We start from the raw sequence: 22,543 nt of genomic DNA, 5'->3' as shown, positions 1-22,543 counted from the left end.
GCATTTACCCATCATGTGGCTGTGCCCCTAAACACAGATCTCTGCATTCATCCCACACACAACAAAGTTGCACAGATGAATGATGGCCTTAACATTACAGAAGAAAAATCAGATTGCTTCAACCTTGCCGAAATTTACTTTAACTCCACCGCCTGCACAGAGTTTTGCTGAAGAAAAACAAAACAAAAAGCCCCACACAGCTTCCAACCTGTGCTATGGATGGGCAGGTGGCTTCTTAGCAGGCTTTGCCTGGTGATGCCTTCGAGTTTGCAACTCAAGCCGTGGCAATGTATGTGGGCACCAACCACTGCCAATAGTGAGAGAGAAGGGACAAGGAGAAGGGACTTCAACCACCAGCACCAGCCTCATCAGTGCCAATGGACATGGAATTGCAGCAGCCAAGGATTTAGTCCAGGATTACTGAGTGTAATTAATATCAATCTCAGCTTTGCATTTCTATTGGGAAGGAACAGTGAATCATGGAAGCAAAGGCTTGCAGAGGAAATCCTGAGCCACAACAAAAAGATTTTGTGCTCTATCTCCCTCCTCTGAAGTATTTTACCAGACAGACATAGGATTTTCCTTGCAGTGACAACAATAACTACGTTCATTGAAGAAAAATATGTGGAACAGGAAAACCTGCATTCTTTGTGTGAAAAATAAGAGCAGCCTGTGCCAGCTGCATTTTTCAGGAACAACTCATCCACATGAAGAAATGGCTGCTACGATACTGTCAGGATCATCATTACATGGTAATGTGCTACATAACTGACAGAGGGGGAAACTAAATCAATGTGGCCTGGTCTTTGTTTCTTCCAAAGTTTCCATTATTATTAAACCTCTTTGACTCACATTGGAATGACTCATGTCTTCCCTGCTCCTTGCTCCCACCACTTTGTATTGCAGTTGCAATACAAATACAAATACGAATACTACTTTATTTCTAGTAGCACAAATTCAAAATGTTAGTTATTTGTGTTGAAGACACCCCCTGAAATACATCTGAAGGTCTTGGGCTCTTCAGGACAAACTTCTAAAAGGCTTGTCCTGCAATCATTTATGCACGTGCTTAACTTCATATGCAGGTCCTAAATGACCCAACCTTATGAAGCGATGCAGGTTAAATACAGTTCTGTAGCCTGGACAGCAATGCAATATCTACTACGTTCTATTATGAATCATTGCTGTTTTAAAAAGAGAAGTCAGGGCAAAAGAACTGGAAATATTTTCTAACCTCTTCTTCACCGGGGAAAAAGTGACAAAGATGTCAACTTGCCAAGTAAGGAAGTGCCCACATTTTACCAGATTAGGAAGTTAAAAAGCAAGGATGACAGTTTTCCCACCTTCTGCTTGACCACCACACTTTCAGAGGAGAGATGTGTAGACACTTCCTGGGTGCAGACATTCCCAAACTTCCAGAAGTCTTCCCATCTCTTGTAGTATAGGCATGAGCTTTGTTCAAGCAGCCCATCAACTCCATGTAATGACACTGTGCCATTTAAATGAGAGTACTGTGGCATCCTGCTCCTTCATTTACTTTGTACAGGACCTCGAGATGTGTAAGGCAAAAATGAAAGGCAGAATAGAGCCACTAGTGTATAAACTAGAACTAAAAATTTTGGAACATAATTCAGGAGCTGCAGAACAGCAAGGCACTTGTTCATCCAGGCTGAGCACATCAGTTCCACTGTTCCTCACGCTCCCGAGCTCTGGGCTCGCTTCTCCACACTCACCTGGAGAAGCAGAAGAGGGTAATTCAGAATGGTTTAAAAAAATGGAGACCAAGCCATGCCAGTCGCTTAATGTAAAAACACTCAGCTCCCTCTCAGCCATTAAAATGAATGAAGAGCAAGACTGTTTGGATAAACAGCAGCCAAAAGAAACTTTGGAGGCAGTTGGAAGGCTACTGCTTCATACAATATAGACCATGTTTCCAAATACAAATATTACCCTTGGCAAAGGGAGTCCTTTGCTTCATGAGTTATGTTGCATTTTTTGTTATGTTTAAGTTTGTGCAAGAGGTATAAATAGCTGGGCTGGTATTAAATGAGCTTTTCATTTTTTGCAAAATATCAAAATGGTCCCAACTCACGGAACAAACACGCACTATATTCTTGTGCCTGAGTTTTTGTTGCTAATTACAGAAAGTGCCATGTGACTGAAAAAAACAATGTTCAGCAGCCAGGCATGAAAAACACAACTTTCCTATATGAAATTGTTTTCAGAAAACTGTCTGGAGTATGGCACCTGGTTCACAGTCTAATTTACATGTGTTCATACGTACCTATTAACCTTATAGAATAGTGATTAATTTCCACTTGTAAAACTGCAGGACATGAGAAGCATCATGTACACGCTGAAGAGTGCACAAGGCAGAGGTACCTAGTTTTGGTCACTGGTCCTAAGTGCCCTCATGGCCTGCCATGCCTCTCTGGCGCACCACAAGAGAGGCTGGGGTTTCTACACACAACCCCTTCGCGTGCCACCAAGGCAGAACAGAGGCAAAGTGGTTGGAGAAGTGACCGCGCACCTAGTTGGGTGGCAAACTGCCCAAAAGTGGTGTCAGTAGGCAGTCAGGATTAAGGACTTCTTAGAGATGAGACTGTACTTTACAGCACTCTGCTGAGCAGCCATCCGTGCCTCAGCCAAGCAGCAGTGGGGATGCCCAGAAAGCCACAATAAACCCGTTAAAACTTTGAAAGTAGCACACATAAGGTTAGAGAGGGCTATTTTCCCTCAGTGAGGTGAGACAAGCTGCTTTAGGCAGTTATTCAACCCAAACTCAACACAGTGAAGTAGCAAGCACCAAAACACTCTGCAGGCCTCATGGTGCTTTTATTTGTTTTGGGGTAAATCTGGCTTTACATAAGTAGGAGAGCCCAGTAGTGCCTTGACTTGACTTTTTCTAAGCTAGAGAGGGTTCAGTCCCAGGCAGGACATAATGGTGTTTTTGTGTGAGCATGACCATGAATTCTATCTATCTAGTTTAACCAATTCCTATCTGAATGAATAAGCAAGTTAAATTTTTGAGGATGGAACCATGATGCAATGCTGAATGACTCTTTTTGATAAACCACAGTCAAGAGTTCAAATGCACAATCAGTTTATCATTCCAATGAACTCCCAAGTTCAGATAACACAAAAGGCTGTCTATTCCCATTGAAAGTCAATATTTTCCTTACATTAATGAAAAAAAAAATTGTGTTACAAAATCACCCTATCGATAGGACAGGCCTCAACTGAAAATACAGAAGTGAAATTCATCTTTCTGAAGCCCTGAAGTTCCATAGCAAACACCTTATACCATTAATTTACAGGAAAAAAGTGGGGGCATGCACACAAAATCTTACACTAAATAAAGAGTTTTTGCTTTTGAGTTGAAGAGAAAAATGCCCACAGTGGAAAGACGATTCTTTAACATGCTCTGCACAATCTTTCCAGCATCCTTCTAACTTCAGCTCTGACAGAAGAACCAGAAAAGTCTGGTCAGTCTGAGGGAAAATGCCCCAGACCTCTGAGATCTGAGGCCCAAATGCTGGACAGATTGCACATGGGGACAGAAGGAATTATATTCGGTCAAATGCCACAAGTTACCAAGACCTGGAGAAATGGGGTACCTTTCCGCAGTCGGGCTTTTACAGTAAAGCCCCGATTAGTTAAGTACAAAATTAAATTAGAAAAAAAAAAAAGAAAGAAAGCACACATTTTCTCTACTTACTCCTCATGTTTTGCTGATAACTAGAGTCTACCTAAAAAACAGCATATTCACTACTCTGCTGGTTACTTCCCCTTGTACCAGTGTAGGGAAAAATATTGACCACTGCTGATAGAATGATTGATGGAAGAGAGTAAGAAAGGCTTTTTAAAACCTCACAGAAATGCTGGTAATTTTAGCTCCTAACACCACTATATGGGAGTTGCTGAGCATTTCAGGAAGTGTCTCACCAGTAATAACTATCCTATGGCAGTGTGGCCAATTGTAATTGACAGGCCCGTGTGCGTCTTGTAATCAAAGCTTCTTGACCTCACTTTGAGTTCACATCTTCGGCTGTGAGAAATTGTCTGTTTTGCAGCCAGTAGGATAAGCACCAGAAAACATACTTAGAAAGAGGTGAGTTAGCCTTAGCAGCGTGGCACTCATTTTATATGAAAACAGCAACTTCCAAAACAAAGGTGTGGGATAAAGAAAACAGGCTGTGAACTAGTGAAGGCTCATACTCTGCATACACTTATTGCTGTTCTCTATTTGGAAAAGCTTATATTTTTAACACTGCTCAATTAGTACAGGGTGGTGAGCTGTAAGCTGTCATTAGAGGTTGCCAAATGAGCGAATGTCCCCTGTGCAAGGAAGTAAATAGGAGCAGAAGAGTGTTGAGCAAACAAACAAGCAGAGTGGGCAGGGGTGTCTTTGGCCTCTGGACCAGCGTTGGTCAGTGGAGTGGGAGTTGAAATGAACTTGTTATTTTCTGTGTGCTTTTGCACCAGACATCAGTACTATTTCAGAAGGGGTGCCTTGGTTTCATATCTAGACTAGTCAGATTGGTTCAGGTACTTGTTTCACCATTGTTAAACACACAGAAAGATGATTCTGCTGGTAGATCCTTGCAGATCCAAGAATATCCAAGAAACACATCACAAAGGAAATACAACCTCCAGATGACTTACTCTAGTTACTCTAGTTAGTGAGACTCATTTCAGGCAAACACTGGCCCATGGAAAGTTGAGAGGCATATAAGCAAATCTCAGGTGAATAAGCAGAGACAACCAGAGCAGGAGAGAAAAACAAACACAGGAGTTTCATCTGTGGAGAGTGGGAGATCCCAAGAGAGCTGGGATATCTTTGCAAGGAGACAAGGGAGCCCCTGGCAGATGAATCGGGAAGGGGAAGCTCTGTGGGACCTCAGCAAGGTCATGCTGTCCTGCTGCTGGTGTTTTCCTGCCTGCTCCAGTGGTTTGGGGTAGCCTGGCACTTGAAGAGTGTAGCACAGGCAACAGACATGCTTGGCAGGAGCAGCACTCAGCCTTTTCCTTCCAGGAATGGAGCTTGCCAAAGGGCTTTGAGCATTTCCTGGTGCCTTCAAGAAGACCAGTGTTCAAGAGGAGAGCTGCTGTTCTCGTCAGCTAATGTCCAGCCTCAGCAGTGTGAAGTTTCTCATTTTCAGCCATCCATGCTGGAGACTCCTAGGCCCACACAGGAGGACCAAGTGGCTATGGAGGAAGGCCCTCAGCAAAACAGCAAGCAGCAAAAGCAGTGCCTCCAGATAGCCCGAGGCAGACCCTTTCCCCGCACCTGCACAGCGATGCTGCTGCGCACATACGTGCAGATGAGGTCCTCGCCCAGGGGACTGGGTGCAGATGGGCAGCAGGCAGCAATGCTGGCCATGTCCCTGCTCCTGGGAGCCACTTTCTCCAGCCACTATCAGTCTTGGGCTCCTTCACTGTCTCTGCGTCAGGTCCTGAGGGAAACCTTGCTCATCAACCAGCAGCTGCCGGAGAAGCAGCAGTGGCAGGAGGCTGAAAGGCAGCTGGTAAAGACCAAAGCTTCCCCTTGTTTGCTGGCTGGGCGCTTCTCAAGCCAGCCCCAAGGTTCACGTTCATGCTAATGGCCTTAGGCATTCATCTGCCTGCTCTTCTCCTGGGTCATGGGAGCAGCGTGCTGGCAGTAAAGAGCCTTGGCCAAGTTCATCCCTAGGAGAGGTTCCCTCTCACCCAGAGCTTCGAGCCATCCTGAGGACTTTTGACCCTGAGGAGCTTCAGAAAGTGACTCCTGATGAAGCCTGTACCTATGACGTAGAGAAGATCATTGCCTGCAGAAGGCAAAGGCTGGGAAGCCAGAGCAATGAATAAAGAAATGAAGTTTACAAGACAATCATAGAATCATAGAATGCTTAAGGTTGGAAGGGACCTCTAGAGGTCATCTAGTCCAACCCCCCTGCACACGCAGGGTCACCTAGAGCACGTGGCACAGGACTGCGTCCAAGCGGGTTTTGAAGATCTCCAGAGAAGGAGATTCCACAACCTCTCTGGGCAGCCTGTTCCAGTGCTCTGTCACCCTCACTGTTAAAAAATTTTTCCTTAAGTTCCTGTGGAACTTTTGGTGCTTTAGTTTGTGGCCACTACCTCTAGTTCTGTCGGTGGCCACCACTGAAAAGAGACCAGCACCATCATCCTCACTGCCTCCCTTGAGGTACTTACAGACACTGATCAGGTCCCCTCTCAGCCTTCTCCAGGCTGAACAGGCCCAGCTCCCTCAGCCTCTCCTCATAGGGCAGATGTTCCAGGCCCCTGATCATCCTTGTGGCCCTGCGCTGGACTCTCTCCAGCAGCTCCACATCCCTCTTGTACTGTGGGGCCCAGAACTGGACACAATACTCCAGATGTGGCCTCACCAGGGCTGAGTAGAGGGGCGGGATCACCTCCCTCGACCTGCTGGAGACGCTCTTCTTAATGCACCCCAGGATCCCATTGGCCTTCTTGGCCACAAGGGCACACTGCTGCCTCATGGTCAACTTGTTGTCCACCATGACACCCAGGTCTTTCTCCGCAGAAATGAAGGACTCTCTGTCCCAGTCTCTGTGTATATATTCTTTAAACAGCAACTTTCACCAACACACGCTAAGGACAGAACTCAGTGGTATCACTGTCAAGAAGTATCCATATCTCCCCTGATTGAAATTGGCGTCAAGATTGATAAGTATGCCTCATTAAGTATTAATTCTTATAGATAAGCACCAATACCTTTCAATCTCAACAGGAATTATACCTATTGATCTCTAGACTGATTTTGATAGCGGTGTCAAGAAGCATCAATGTTTATCAATTCCCATATCTATTGATAATGGTAGCAGTATAAATACCTATCAGTAATTATGGATACTGATACCTATTGATAGGCATTGATACTTTTCAATCTCAACATCTATATGTATACAAGTGTGTATGTGTGTGGGTGTATGTATGTTTACATATATAGGTACTATACACATACGGACTCATGATATCAGCAGTTTAGAAGCAAACACACATTTAGGAACAGTACTGTTGGTCTATGGGTTCAAGGCTCTGAAGGTGAGGGTGTCAGTTCTGCCAGCAGGGTAGCAGGGTGGATCATAGGTGTGCAAATTTTCCACACCAGATTTGGAAACAGTGAAGGTACAAGGGCAGCAAAAGCTTACAGGAATATTAGCTGGCTGGTCTGCATTGTTATGATGGGTTTAAAATATATATGTATATATATTTTTAATAATGCAATTGTTGTGGCTGTACAAACCATACAAGTTCTCGGCCAGCCCATGCACACTGACTTCAAATACTGGCTCCTCAATAAAGTCCTGGAAGGCTGAATGAAAACGAGACTTGCAACACCTGTTGGATGGTGGCCATCACCAGCTGAGCTCTGATAAACTTCCCAGCACTTGTATACAGAAACAAAAATACCCAGTCCTCTCTCAATTCCTTCCTCGAAACTGCCCACAACAGCCTACCAGAATTTCTTCTAAAATTAAAATCTTACTCATGTGCAAAGGGGAAAAAAACGATTCTTAGGAAAGTTCACAGCATCACGGTGTACATAGTCTTGGCAAGCATCTGTGTCTGTGCGGGCAATAGGACAACTCAGCCTGGGGTATGTTCCTTGCTGGTCACTCGGCCCTGTTACAGTTGTTCTTATGGTAGTGACGTCTGCTGAAAAGTTCACCCCAAAAGATTTCCCACTCATGCAGCCTTCCCACCTTCTTACCTGATCTTCGCCACAAATCTGAAATGGTCAATGAAACTTGATCACAAGCTCTCCTTGGCTGAGATAGTTCTGTTAAGAAAGAGTAAAACCTTAAATATTTTATTCTGAATATTTTAATTTTATGTTCACTATGCAGTGGAGGGAGAATATTAAAGCTTTCTTTCTTCTCATTTTTTTGAGTATGAAAGCATCATTACATCAAACATCTGTCAAAAGCAATACTGTTTTCATTAGGATATTGTTACCATAAATCCCTCCTAATGACCTGCAGAACTCCTTACTGTGATTCTTATACAGGCAGCAAGGGCAAAGAATATGAGATGTATAAGGATTTTTTTAAAGTAATGATCTAAAAGTAGAAATAGAATAAAAAAACTATTTATCCTCTAATGAAATCCTCACACCTGCACCCTACTCCAAGAGACTCTTGCCTCAGAAGATGGACTACTGTGGAGCTCTCCCCCAGGGTGACGCAGGCACCTCTGAAGGTGAAATAAATGTGGTCCTTCTAGCACAAAGTGTATCCTCAGGCAAGAACTGGATACAAGACTAACATTCGCTCCTGTTTGCAGAAGCTGGTGCCTTTCAGAGGTGAGATGTTTACTTTCCATAGGAGGAAGTTTCTCACCTCAGGTGTGGACGTCCATATAGCTGTCAGGCAGCGCAAGCAGCAGCCCCACAGGCCTCCACGCACCTCCTCTGTCACTGGCATCCCTCATGACCACTGCAAATTGCACACAACCCAAGGATGATTTGGAGGCTTTGCCTGGTGCAGTTCTGAAATAGGTTATGGCTGGTGGGCATGGGCTTTGCCATGCTGCAAGGAGCCCGCTTTGGAAGGAGTCTCCACACTGGACTCAAAGGCATCACTCAAGGAAGCTTCAATACTCACCCTCTCTTCCCTCCCAGAAACTCCTCATGCTCTGCACCCGGGACACATTTCGCTTAGCTAGCCCAAGTTTTGCTTCTTGTCCATAAGCTCCCAAAGTTCCATGTTTGGCAGAGGAGGCCGCTGCAATTCTAACATGGGAGCGGTGCAAGCAGGCAAGGCCAGGGTTTGTGTAGCCACCTGGGGACGCTCGGCAGCCCCTCGTGTTTCCTGCTCTTTTCTCCATCCCAGGAGGGCAAGCAGCTCCGCACTGCAACATGTTCACAAGTTAGTGACATTTCTGCGGGAGAGCGTACGAAGCAATAGGCTGCCGTGGTTTAGCTGGTGAGGAAGTAATGATTTATAATAACATTTGAAACAGGTCATTAAATATGACCTCCTCATTGCAAGCCCCATGCTGAGCAAGATATTTTCTTGTAAATGATTTACCAGAGAGCTTTTCATACTCCTGCCTAGTAGCTTTTCCATAACCAAAGGCAGACTCACTCACAGTTCCCAAGCCCCTTGTAGTGCTTTTTGTTTTGTTTTTCAAAATGTGAAGACATCTTAAGGCTGCTGAAAATTAGTTTGGGCAGCTAAGCAAAAAGTCAGGAATTGGGGCTTGCTTGTTTTGATTTACTCTAGAAGTAAACAAAGGACACCCATGATGGGAGTTTCTCTGATCTGAACTTCACTGGATTAGAAATACATGTCCAAAGCTTATGAAGTGGGAGCAACTCAGTTTTAGTTGTCCTCTTTCTTCATCCACAAAATGCTCCGTTATCTTCATCTCCTCCTTCTCAAGGGTGCCAGCATTGCATCACCGAGTGCTTTCTAGAAACACCTGCTGATGTATTTGGTGTTTGTCTCCTCACATTTCCCAGGTTCTTTTAGGACTGGTCCGTAGAGCCAACGCCATCTCCAGATGCAGAAGAGCAGAGGATCCTGCAGACGGCTGGAAAGTCCGTAGCAGCATTAGCCAGCTGTGAAACCACCCACCAAACCTGCTGCAGTTAAAACATCAGTGAGCAGAACACCTCAGCATCGGAGAGGCCACAAACAACTTCCCTGACCCCTTCCTTTCTTTTGATTCTCAGAAGTCCTGCTCCAGCAGATAGACAAAATCAGACTGCCACCTCTGTCAGTACCGATGAGCCTGCTGTTCTGTATTGCCAAACTCAGAATTGCTCCAGTGCTACGACTACAGATATATGGCAGAAGAAGGAAAAAAAAAAAAGAATGTGCTCTTCAGGAATTCCATTCCCTTCTATGTCATTTTCTCTGCCTGAACTTTGCTAACAAAGTTGAATCTCTAACTGCCTTCTGTCAGCGGGGTGATACTGCTCTTCTCCTAACTTCCATGAACAGGGTTAGCAGATTGCTGCGTCGCAGGCTGGGCCTGTGGTGATGGCCTCCAGCCTCATCACCACATCCATGTGGCTTCAGAGCCCTGAGGAGCAAGGTGCACAAGGCGGGTCTCAGCTGAGGCCGGCCTTCCTCATGTGGCCGAGGCCGTTCCACACGAGACGAAGCAAGGGGCACTCAAGAGGAAGACTGGGGCTCACAGGGCAGTCTTTGGAGCAGATGGCTTCTCTTCCTTTGGAATAAACCACCTCTAAAACAAGTCCAGCATGGAGCAATCTGGAAGCCTGGAGCAATCACAGTGTTCATATTTTGCACGTTGGGGTAGAGACCCTCCTCCCGCACAGTCAACAGAGCGCTCTTCCAACCTTTCTGGCCTCATTCGCCCTGTCAAACTCTGGCCAGTAAAAGCAAGGAGGTTCAGCACAGTGTAGATAAACAGCATCTCTCTCCCATGTACCAGTGTGTGAAGGATTCGTACCATGCAGGATACCAGAGCCGCTGCTCTTATTTTGGATTCCTCTCAGGTCCCACACACAATCACGGAGAGCCATTGCTCCCCTGCTGAAGTCCCCTAAATTCCATGGATATTCTGCTTCTGTGTGACCGGGCATCCTGCTGTCCAGAGACCTGTTCCTCTTTTAGCAAGGCAAGTCTCAGAGCCACGAGACATGACTATTAGCAGCTGGAATTTGCAGAAGAGAAAACGAAGCTTTAGGTTTTTGGCCAGGTGACAAAGTAAGTTTCCCTGTACATCATTTAGTGATGCCACAAGCATCTGAAAGGTCAATGCTTCTAATTCTATATTGGTGACTAACAAGACATTCACACTCATTCACATGATAGGAAGCTGTCTAAGTATATAGGTGTTTTTAAAAAATACCCATACAGCAGAACTCAACAGTTTGGTTTCTTAGTCAACAAAAAGAGACATTTCTGAAGACAAAAAAAAAAAAAAACATAGTTTAGAAACTTCACTTTTTCCATGTTAAAGCCTACATGATAAATAAGTTATACTTAAGTCTTTTTCAGAGGCACTTACAGTTTTACAATATCACGTAGACCAATCCAAACTGCTACTTAAATCAATGGAAGTAATCTATTTTGAATTATGTCAGCCTTGGGACTATCCAAATTCTCCAAATGACAAATAAAACCAGAGATAAGGAAACAAACTACACAATTCTGTTTTGTTTTGCTTTTAAAGTATCATTTTTTCATCTGTGTCACTAGAACTGTTCCTTCACAAATGAGGCCAGATCTTATTGCATGCTGCATCTGATAGCACAAGAAACAAAATATTTGTATTTATTTATTTAGCAGAGTTCCTTTGCCTTTTTGACTTTTATGAAGAGGGAGAAAAAAAAGCATCTGTCAAAAATCAGAAAATTAACTCTCATCAAAAGGAGATGTTGAATGCCCCTGGGGAAAAGGACTTTAAAGAACAAAGAATAAGTATGTACAAAAAAAGGCCCCAGCTTCATTCTTGCTTTAGGATCAAGCCACAAATAAAAGGTATCAATACCGGAAACATCCAATATTTGACATCGAGTATCAAGTATCAGATTCTTTGTTAGTTCATGCCAACACCAACACAGCAGCTGGAATACGACAACATTTTCAAGAAGGTAGATAGCTATTTCTTTGAAGCAGAACATAGCATAAACTGTACAAGGGAAAGTATTTGCTTGTAAGTATGTTTGTAATCCTTTCCTTTTTCATATATATGTTGGGTCCAAAAGAGAATAGCTGTAGGTAACTGAAGCTGCCATTGCTGATGCCAGCCTCATTCATGACTAATGGAATTCATGACTAATGAAAGCCAAGCTGCTGTTCAAATACAGCTACAAATTTGAGCCCAAGGCATGCTGAGCCACCAGGGAGAGGACTGGATTTACTGGTGCTCAGTATGAAGCTCTCGTTCAGGCTTTGCCCAGAACCTTAGATAAACAGCTCTTAAGTGGATCCAAATTCAAATGATACACAAATTTGTCACAAAATAAAACATTTTTCTTAAAAAAAAAAAAATGTTTGTGTTGACTTCTAACCTCCCCGTGCAATGCAGCTTTGGCAAAGCATGCTCCATCATCAGCTATTCCCCTGCTTGGTGGCTTTATGAAGGCAGGTAAGGGAGCAGCCCCCTCTGCACAATACTCATGCAGGGAACATGCACACTGTCCCAAGTCTTTTTTAAGATGCCAAGCAGGACATAAAAGCCTAACTCTGAAGATGCATTTCCTGCATCCCGGGACAGAGGGACAGAAAACATAACGAGTCTTTATGCACGAAGGCACAAGAGGCTGCTGCTCTGCCCAGCCCATACGTGAGCCTTGCTTGCACCATCACACACCAGCTCGCTTGTGGCAGAGGGTCAGGAAGGGAACATGGAGCAGCAAGATGCGATGTTACCAGGTGGCTTACTTCCAAATATTGAAATTTTGCCAAAATGGCTGTGTCACTGTCTGTGGTACCCTCCTGTGGCCAGGTTGGACATAGCAATCCATAGTGATATCCATGTCACCCATGACATTTCTTCATCCATAGCAATCTCCATGTTGCCCACGGCACTTCTTCATCCAGAGCAATCTCTGTGCCACCTGCAACACTTCTTCATGCACAGCAATCTCCAGGCCACCCAGAGTGCTTCATCTGTAGCAAGTCTGTGCTGCGAAACAAAAGGGAACTGCACGAGGACACTAGAGCCCTTGGATTTCTCCCCATTTCTGCCCAGGTGAGCATGCAGAGGGGCATGCAGGGCATTCAGCAGACACCCAGCACTTCCAGTTTTGAAGAAACCTGAGGACACCGGTGAGCTCGGGAGCAGGAGACATTTAGCCAGTGGTTTTCAGAGGAGGGTAGCTGGTGCACCAAGACCATGCCAAATGCAGCCCTTCTCTTCATACTCTAAGCAGAAAATCTCTTTGCTGTTGTTGCTGCTTTGGAATTTTTTTTTGGGGGGGGGGATATTTATTTATTTATTTATTTGGTATGGCAACACGATGCCAACAGATGGAGCTGTTCAGAAAATAGATTGCTCACTTTGGCACAGCAGCCAGGCGTGCAGAGGAAAAGCATGCAATTCTAATTATTAAACATAATGAGAGATGAATCATCTGCAGGCAGGAGACGTTGTCTGTTTACTATACTGAAGTGAAAATTAAGTCTGTCAGCAAAGCTATATCCCAGAACAGGGGGATCCCAGGGTGTCTCCTTCCCTGCTTGTAGGAAAGTCCTGTCCTGGAAGAATCAGTCCCCTTCAACACCACTGTAACGCCAGTAGGTTGGAGTCTTACAGGGTGTATTAACACTGTTGTCAGTGCAACTGTGTGCAAGGACTACCATGGCTGGGTTACTACACTCTACACCCCATAGATGCTCGTCATACTTCCTACTAACCATTCATAATGTACTAGGTGTAGGGCACCTTTCAGCATTAGATTAAATTTCAAAAATCCATCTCACTGATGATGCAAAACTGGGGGGAGTGGCTGATACACCAGAGGCTTGTGCTGCCATCCAGAGGGACTGCCACAGGCTGGAGCGATGGGCAGAGAAGTTCAGTAAAGGCAAGTGTGGGGTCCTGCACCTTGGGAGGAATAACCCCATGCAGCAGCACAGGTTCATAGAATAGAATCATAGAATCATCATGGTTGGAAAAGACCTTCAAGATCATCACGTCCAACCGTTAGCCCCTCAACATGATACCTGTTAAACCATGTCCCTGAGCAGCTCATCTACACGTTTCTTGAATACTGCCAGGGACAGCAACTCCATCACTTCCTTGGGCAGCCTGTTCCAATGCCTGACTACTCTTTCTGTGTAGAAATTCTTCCTAATGTCTAACCTGAACCTCCCCTGGTGCAACTTGAGGCCATTTCCTCTTGTTCTATCTGTAGTTTTTCTGAAGATTGACCCCCACCTCACTACGACCTCCTTTGAGGTAGTTGCAGAGAGCGATAAGGCCTCCTCCTCTCCAGACTAAACAACCCCAGCTCCCTCATCCACTCCTCATAAGGGCTGTGCTCCAGCCCCTTCACCAGCTTCGCTGCCCTTCTTTGACTCATCCCAGCATCTCAATGTCTTTCTTGTAGTGAGGGACCCAAAACTGCACACAGTTTTCAAGGTGCAGCCTCTCCAGCACTGAGTACAGGCGAATGATCACTTCCCCAGTCCTGATGGCTACACGGTTCCTGACACCAGCCAGGAGGTTGTTGGTCCTCTTGGCCGCATGGGCACACTGCTGGTTCATGTTCAGTTGATTGTCAATCCTCAGGTCCTTTTCTGCTGCACAGCTCTCCAGCCACCCTGCCCAAAGCCTGCATCACTGCATGGGGCTGTTGTGACCGAAGTGCAGGACCCAGTGCTCGGCCTCGTTGAACCTCATACGGTTGGCCTCAGTCCATTGATCCTGCCTGTCCAGATCCCTCTGCAGAGCCATCCTACCCTCAAGCAGGTTAACTCCTCCTCCCAGCTTGATGTCACCTGCAAATTTGCTGAACGTGCCCTCAATATCCTCGCCCAGATCATCAATAAAGATATTAAGGGGACTGGCCAGCTTCCCCAGGGGAAGGCAGTGGGAGACTGTGCCAAAGGCCCTACTGAAGCCTAAACAGATCATGTCCACAGCCGTTCCATCATCTACTAGTCAGGTCACCTGGTCACAGAAAGAAATCAGATTTGTCAGATAGGACTTGACTCTTGTGGGTTGACCTGCTGGAAAGCAGCTCTGGAGAGAACGACCTGGGAGTCTTGGTAAACTACAGACTGATCATGACCCAGCAACATGCCCTTGTGGCCAAGGCAGCCAATACTATTCTGGGGTGAGTTAGGATAAGCACTGCCAGCAGGTCAGAGAGGAGCTTTATCCTCTACTCAACCCTGGTGAGGCTACACCAGGAAGTGCTGTGTCCAGTCATGGGCTCCCCAAGCACGAGAGAGATATGGAGCTACTGGAGAAAGCCCAGAAAAGGGCCACTAAGATGATGCAGAGTCTAGAGCTTCTCTCACTTCAGTGGGGACTGAGAGAGCTGGGACTGCTCAGCTTGGAGCAGAGAAGGCATGGCAGGGGATGGACCTTGTCAGTGTATGTAAACATCTGAAAGGAGGGTGTAAAGAGGAAAGAGCCAGACTCTTCTCCATTGTGCTCGGTGATAGGATGAGAGGCAATGAACACAAAGCTAAAGACAGAAAAGTCTATCTGACTCTAAGGAAAATTTATTTATTTATTTATTACTGGGAAGGTGATGGAGCACTGGAGCAGGCCTCCAGAGAGACTACATCCTTGGAGATGTTAAAAGTCTGTCTGGGAACAGTCCTGGACAGCCTGATCTAGGTAACCCTGCTTGAGCAAGGGCTTAGACTAGGTGATTGCTGAAGGTCCTTTCCAACCTCAACCATTCTGTAATTTTGCCAAGTAACACAGCCAACCAGCAGAAGCACTGGATGACCAAAAGTAGAGAGATCAGTCACCACAGGAGAGTATTGGATGCCCCAGGAATAAGATAGAGGGACGCACAGACTTTGAAGGCACCTGAAGTTGTATTTTTTAAAAGTTAGGCTGTATGTGGTTTGGTTTCTTGATAGAAGGGTAGAAAGTGCCTGATATGAATATAGAAGAATGGCTTATGGAGATCTCTAGATGAGTAAAAGTGGTCTGATTAGAGTCAGGTTTTATGCTCAAGTTAGAGCAATGGTTCACAAGAGCCAGGATTTACTACCACATTATAGAAGGTCCATAGGTACTGACAGATATGGTTATGGTTACATGGTGGGGTAAAGCATTAAAAATATTGAAACAAAGGACTATAATTTGAACAAAGCCAAAAAAAAAAAAAAGACAAATTTAAAAAGAAAGACTTTATTGGTTGAAAGCCCACTCCATTTCCTCAAACACTTGATTGCAACTTACCTGCAGAGTTATCCTCTATCTACCACCTTATCTGGGCTTATCCACCCTGCAGAAATGAAAGCATCTTCATTTTACATGATTTTACATGACTTTAGAGGTACCGAAGGTAAAAGTTTTACTCTAGTGAGGCAAAAACATCTTAATTTCAAAACTAAAAACAATAATGAAAGAAAATGATTAAAAGAAGAAAGCAGCAGCAGATCACACTTGAACTTCCATCTGCATCATGATTAGGTCAACATGACATGCCCTCTCTCCCTTGCATACTTTTAACAGTCCTTGGTTTCTGCTTGTCAGTTATAGCTGCAGGTTCCTTATTTTTGATTTCTATTTTAATTTAGTTAACTTTTTATGTTGACCAAGATTCTTGACACCTATCTGAGAATAACTCCTCTTTGATATGTAAAGAGGACACTCAAAATGGTGTTTCCTGTCCATTTTCCTTCCTTAACTCTGAGGAACCACCTGGATTGCAGTTCTGAACTTCAACCGCAACATTTTGCAAGTCATGTATCATTAGACATTTTCTACTGTGCCATGGCACTGTTTGTATTTTGGGTTGCTAATTTTCTTTCATAGAAACTACATGACATGTTAATACAATAAATATGCGATATGAAACAATTTCCCTTCCCTCCTCAAACGCAGTGCTAGTTTCAAAGGCCATCATGTCTCAGTGTTGACCATTAGTTACCTCGAACCTTGGCATGCTCTAATCTCCCTAGAGGAGTTCACAGCCTTTTGAAAGGACTAGCCTCCAAACTTCAGAAACTATTTCTTCATCGTATTTGAGAACTGCACTTAACTAGACTTTATTCCTGTAAAATTAAACACAGAATGCTATTTGATAACTGTGACAAATTTACCTCAAAAAAAAAATCCACCATGCATTGTAGAAGTTACTTCCAAAGATGCACTGGAACAGAATAAGAGCAATATAAAATGGGAATAATCACAGTTAGCACAGTGAGGGTGCAGTTTCATTTTATACCAAATCTGATTTAACTGCAGATATCAACCAAAAGACGTTATCCCATTCTCTCCTTTCTTCTTTCAGTCATGTGCTCCCACGTTTCCTTTATGTTAGATCTAGCAATTGTGCAGCTGCAGAGCACAAAAATTTGGTTCACTGATCCAAGAAAAACTAACCTACCACAAAAAGAACTTTCTCCCTGTAAGATTATACTTTTGCATTTAGTCTTGAAGCTAGTACTAGCTGCAATTGTAATTCACACCAAAGACAAGAGCTTGCTTTTAGCCATGATACCTCTTTTCGAAGTAGTACCTCTTTTTGATTACGGATACATTTAAAGTTGAATTAAAATTGATCTCCCCTGGTCTATGGGCAGTGTGGCCTGAAAAGTTCCATTATGGTATCCTAGTATCCAGGTGTACAGGTAGAAGAATACAGTAAGTATTTTAAAGAAACAATTCTGAAAATTGGGAAAATCTCAAATCCATCCTAACATTTGTACTATACATATCCCGTATAATGTAAATACATATACAATAGCTATATAAAGAAATCATCACCTTCTGGAAAATTATTCAAATTATAAAGACATGGTGATAGTTCTTGACTAGTGCACAGCTCATTTTCAAGGAAAATCAAAGCCTGTTTTCACCAAACTACTTCCACAGAATATTCTTCAGTTTGAATCTTCCATCTGGATCTTCAATTCCCTTCTATGCCGTAGATGTTTCTGAAAGTAAGTTAGTACTAACACACCGCAGAGAACTCACCATTTTGAGTGACACATTCCTTGAAATGTCTTACTCACAAAGCACACCATTGCAACAGTGCAGATTCAACCAAGTGTCCAGCACCTTTTCTTGTAGATCCAAAAATAACTGTTAGTCATCAGAACATCTTGTGCCATCTGTTTCAGAAGTCTCCAGTGTTGACTTTAAGGCACTCATAATGTTTGACTCTCTTAAGATAAATACCTCAAATGGTGATGCCCTAGCTCCACTGAGGCTGATGGCCCAGCTCCCAGTGACTTCAGTGGGAACAGCATCTCACACTTCAAACATTTGCCTTGATGCAATGCTTTCTGAAAACTGCCTCTTAAGGTTTTGGAAAGATCAGCTTAGTAGTCTTTTTCTGCATGTGTACGTGCATACTTACATCAGTGTAAATTAGGATAATAAGTTGGGCGACCTTCGTCTATAAGATGTATTACAACGTCTCTAGGTAATAGGCTGCAAGAGGGATCTTGAGACAAGTTAGGAGGCTGCTGCTCAGGCAGCCCCGCCGGAGTCTCGTGGCAGGGTGCACCCGTGGGGAGCTGGCAGAGCCCCCCGTGCACAGGCGCGGGGCTGGCTCGCTGCACCCATCGCCGGGGCGGACTCGCACGCGCTCCAGTGCGAGCGCTGGCACCGGGGCCTCACGGCTGCTTCCTCCCTGGCTGGTACAGCAGCCTATGTTGGAGCCACCACATCTCCCTAAGGAGAGATTAAGGAAGGAAGAGCCAAGATGAAGGCAAGAGTGGGTGGAAGAAGGAAATCAGCACTTTGCACCTCTCGCAGGCCATCCTGCCAAGCGTATTCCACACGAGCATGACCTTCTGCCAAGTTTCTATGAAGCTAACACTGAAATGCACTTTGAGAATAAAAGTAAGCTAACCCTGATAGTTCAGGTTTTCCAAAAGCAATGCCACCTTCACATGGCGTCTGGTATCTACAAACCCATTGCCTTTGATTTTCCAAAGCAGCCATACAATCATTTAATGCTGTATGGAAGAGCGATGCTAACGTTGCTCTCTGTTAGAAGATTTCTAAAGCATCGCACTCTGCACTGTTACGTCCTCGCTGCTGTCAATCAGTTCAGCTCCCCTGCACTTCATCAGACCAGACTCTGGGTTTAGCTGCTACGGATGCTGTCTGATATGTAAGCACAAGCTATTTTAGACAGCTTTTTTTCCCCTGCATTCTGGAAAGCCCTTGTTATTGTTATCTACAGAAATTTACAGAAATTTCTTTGATCATAGAACTGCCTTCAAACAAAAACTTTATCCTGAACACATCTCAAAACAAACAAACAAAAAGGAATCTTGAACTCTCCAATTGACAGCTAGGGTGGATCTAAGTTACAAAATGATTTTTTTTAAAGTATATTCAAATGATCTAGATTAAGCTTTTAAGTGACCTTTTCTACTTAACCTACTTTCAAGAAAAGCACTGCAGTGTCATATAGCCTCCAAACTTCAAGAACAGAAATTTAGTGATCTTATAATTCAGAGAGCAGCAAGGCAAACTCAGCCTGTACTTCAAAAAAATCAAATCACTTCTGTACAGCTGTACCAGAAAGTTTTGCTTTCAGCACACAACCCTGTATGTATGTCACAATTAGGAAACACATACACACACACACACACAGTAGACAACATCTTAACGTAGGCTGTAACTCAACAGTGACAAAGAACTCAGGCTTTTAAAAATATTTATTAAGATTTTTATCCATGGAAGATTGGTACTACAATCAGTGTAACCATTAAGTCAGTCAAGTAAGTCTGTTATAGGCAGGCACAACATTACAAAAAAGGCAAGTACAATGCCCAGTGAAGCGAGTACAGTCTGAATATCTATTTATCCACTACTTCTGAAAACAGAATTATCAGATACCCACCAGGGAAAAAGATGAACTATTTTAGTTTCTCTTTGGCATACTTGTCAGGACAAGGGATTAATTACAAAAGTTTTCTATTGCTGCCAATGGTGTGAAGGATAAAAAAAAGATCGAATGGAAGAGCGTTTGGCCGAACGCGCTTTTAGGACACAGCTGATCTGGTGAACTTACCAGACCTAGAGAGGAAAGACAGTTCAACTACCAGTGTTTTACAAGGCAGAGAAGGACTATATTGTTTTATAACTCAGTTTTGTTGAAGGTATAAAAGGAATTACAGTAAATTTATGCACCGTACATACATATTACACACCGTTATATAAATACCCATGCTGTGGCTGGACTTTAGGAAGTTGCTTTATCGATAAGAAAGCTACTATTAGATCTCCCAACATCCATTTAATACACATTGCACTTCGCATCCAGTAATATGTTCATTTCTGTACCTCTCTCTTAAAAATAGATTTAAAACAGAAGCGAAGAATAATAACGAATCTTTCCATAAACTTTTTCTTATTTACATTGCAATATTCCGTTATACATAAAGACTACATTACGATACATTATCTTCATATAGATTTTTGTAATACATACAGCTTGAAGCTATTAACATCTTATCTTGGGAACAGAGATATGACCTGTAAGACTATTTAAAACAAATCTAGCTTTAATTTTGCTCTAGTTTGTTTCACTGAAACCATTCTTTGACAAAAAAAATCCTCCTTATTGGGGAGGGAAAAAACAACCCATGCTTAAACCACCACTGGATTTCCTCAAACCACTGAGAAACTCAGAAACCATAATCATTTTTGCATAATTATACAGCCACTTCAAAGGCCCATTACTTTTAAATTTAGAGCACAAATGACAATTGCGACCGCATCTTTAATTTTTTTTTTCAATCTTGAGATTTTTTTAAAAAATAAACCATAATCATTAACCGTACATTATCTTTGCACAACTGTGAAAAGTTCCTACTTTATCCGGGGCAGGAAAAAAAAAAAAACAACACACACACACACGCACACACCCCCATTCACAGAGTGAGAGCATAAGCTACAGCAGCACTTGTCTCATGGTGCACATGGTTGCAATATGGGGCATAAAACGAAGTAGGATTTCCAACACCTGGGAAAACACAAAAGAATTTATTGTACAAAAAGTCATTCACATTCTCTACAATGAAGTGAGGAATCAGCTGTTCGGCTCTCTGGGCTTTCCAGGCGGCAAACTCCTCCTTCTATTGCCACGGACTGTCCCGCCACGGCCCCGGGAGGAAGTCTTGAAATGTGAGTCTGTGGCAAAATCAAGAGCATTATGGAGTGAGGAAAGAGGCAAAATTCGACGAAGCACCAAGCAAGTTGGCAAATATTGAACAATTAAGCTGCTCCACGGCAGAAGTCCGAGAGCCAATTACACAGCAAGTTGAAAAGCTGCAAATGACTGGAAATTTTTCACTTTGTATGTGTTAATGTTTAACACGTGAAGAGAAAAGAGCCACGACACATGGGTAGAAAAGATAAACTGGATGACTCAGTTCATGGAAAATCGAAGAAAAGGATATTCAGTGAGCAAACAAAAGCAAAATAATTGCTAAATTCCATGGTATATAAGGCCTGTCCCTTAAGAGAGATTCAAAAAAGTTTAGTACTCCATATAGAAATATATCAAAATCCTAGGCAGCGTAAAGTACTTGACAGAGATGAACTCACACCTCTAAGCATAAGGCAACCACTATGATGAGAATGCAAAGACGAAATTCCTCTACATAGTGTCAACTTAAAAAATCCAAAAGTTTCCACTAAGGTATTTATTGCCAACTGTCAAATAAATGGTACAAACAGGACCTGTGTTTCTCTTAATAGGCTGCTTTTCCATGGAGGACTGAACTGCAAAAAGGAATTTTTAAAAGCAAGCATTTGAGATGGCTCTGCAATATTTAAACCAGAAAATAAAAGCACATGTGTGAGTGCATGCATGCACATCCAAGTCCAGCTTGTTACTCTGTTACACTCTGTCACAAATAAATCTCCAAAGAAATCCTTTATATTCTGGAGTATATTTATATGCTGCTGGGCAAAAGCATTCACATATTAAAAGATATTTGGGCTTATTGTTAACAGTAATGATTCAAGCATCCCCCTCTTTCCCCCACCCCTACACGCAGCATTTTTTTACTCTGAAAACTACTTATGTTTTCCTCAACACTGTGATATGGAAATACAGCATATTTACATTTACAGATATATGGATGTTTTCATATAGGGTCAAGTGGCTAAAGCAGTGTTTAAACAGAACAACAAAAGGAGTCAGAAACAAGTTACCACAAATCGCTTCCAACTTTCAGAGCTCTGGCAAAACTTAAAAAAGCTTTAAGACTACTTTAAGACTACTCTAAAAGGCAACAGGGCTGATAACTGCATTTACATGGGCTTGGGGCAGGGCATATAGGTTGCTGGCCTATACTCCTCTGGCTAGTTATACACTTCATTAAGCGACTCATTAATGCTTAAGACAAATTAATGTTTAAACAATTATTAAATTAGAAAGCAGCCAAGACTCCTACTATAATATAGAACTCACAACAGTTAAGTTGCTGGCAGGAGAAATTACAGCTTCCTCAAGTGCAGCCAACTACATATTTAAGCTTTTGCATGTACATTATCCCATTTATAAGCTTTAAGTGGTGTAAAATGTATAACGTGCAATAAGGCAGTGGGCTGTGACAAAAACTGTGGATATAAAAGTACAGTAAGAATAGCTTGGATCAATTGGGCAGAAAGTTATTTCAAGCTGTAACCACAATTCACTGCATTGTAGAGGGATTTTATATTTCCGAGAGACAGCTTCTTTTAATTCCTTTCTTGATAAGGGTATCCTGGTGTCTGCTCTTAGGTGGTCTTGTTTTCAGCTGAATTACAGAATGAGAATTAATTAAAAACATTTAAAGGTTTTCGTTTTACTGGTAAAACTTTGATCTTTGGCGTTCCTGCTTGATACACGAACATCTTCCTACTTTCAGAACAATTTTGGTTACAATTG

General features: G+C 43.2%; 1 protein-coding gene across 2 annotated transcripts in view; it reads right to left on the bottom strand.

Annotated features, from left to right (window-relative positions):
• Window positions 1–20,630: 20,630 nt before the first annotated feature.
• TASP1 (taspase 1) overlaps window positions 20,631–22,543 on the bottom strand; it is a 74,060-nt gene continuing 72,147 nt past the window's right edge. For both annotated transcript variants that reach the window (XM_088525995.1, XM_088525996.1), the window contains exon 14: window positions 20,631–20,796. In XM_088525995.1, the coding sequence (XP_088382121.1) occupies window positions 20,665–20,796 (132 nt within the window). In that variant the 3' untranslated portion in view covers window positions 20,631–20,664. The remainder of the gene's footprint in view (window positions 20,797–22,543) is intronic.

This window comes from Tinamus guttatus, unplaced genomic scaffold (genome assembly GCF_059628265.1).
Source record: "Tinamus guttatus ecotype Peru unplaced genomic scaffold, ASM5962826v1 Tinamus_guttatus_pri_ptg000241l, whole genome shotgun sequence".
NCBI classification, from domain to species: domain Eukaryota; kingdom Metazoa; phylum Chordata; class Aves; order Tinamiformes; family Tinamidae; genus Tinamus; species Tinamus guttatus.
The sequence above is the reverse complement of the archived record's forward strand: the minus strand, read 5'-3'. Positions and strand labels throughout refer to the sequence as shown.